At 58.8% G+C, this 255-nt stretch overlaps 1 protein-coding gene across 2 annotated transcripts in view; it reads right to left on the reverse strand.

Annotated features, from left to right (window-relative positions):
* The window catches only part of dbn1 (drebrin 1), a 114,380-nt gene extending 114,148 nt beyond the window's left edge, over positions 1-232 (reverse strand). For both annotated transcript variants that reach the window (XM_035666484.1, XM_035666483.1), the window contains exon 1: positions 82-232. In XM_035666484.1, coding sequence (XP_035522377.1) covers positions 82-164 — 83 coding nt within the window. In that variant the 5' untranslated portion in view covers positions 165-232. The remainder of the gene's footprint in view (positions 1-81) is intronic.
* Positions 233-255: the final 23 nt, after the last annotated feature.

Consider the following 255-nt stretch of genomic DNA (forward strand, 5'->3'; position numbering starts at 1 on the left):
GAGAGAGAGAGAGAGATGTTGGTGGTGGTGGTGGGGGGGAGGTTGGAGGGAAGGGATGGCCGTCTGGCATGCAGGACTCACCAGTCGGTGTCCGAGGTCTCGTCAATGACGTCCTGGTAGGCGGTCAGCAGGGCCAGTCTGTTCTTGCCGAGATTCACAGCCATGTTTCTGTCCCTGCAAGCATCCAGACCGCTGCTGATGGAGAGAGACACGAAATGAGACTACAGAGAGGACGGAGAGGAGGAGGAGGAGGAG

Source organism: Morone saxatilis, unplaced genomic scaffold, assembly GCF_004916995.1.
Source record: "Morone saxatilis isolate NCDOM2014 unplaced genomic scaffold, NCSU_SB_2.0 Contig20, whole genome shotgun sequence".
Taxonomy (NCBI): Eukaryota; Metazoa; Chordata; class Actinopteri; family Moronidae; genus Morone; species Morone saxatilis.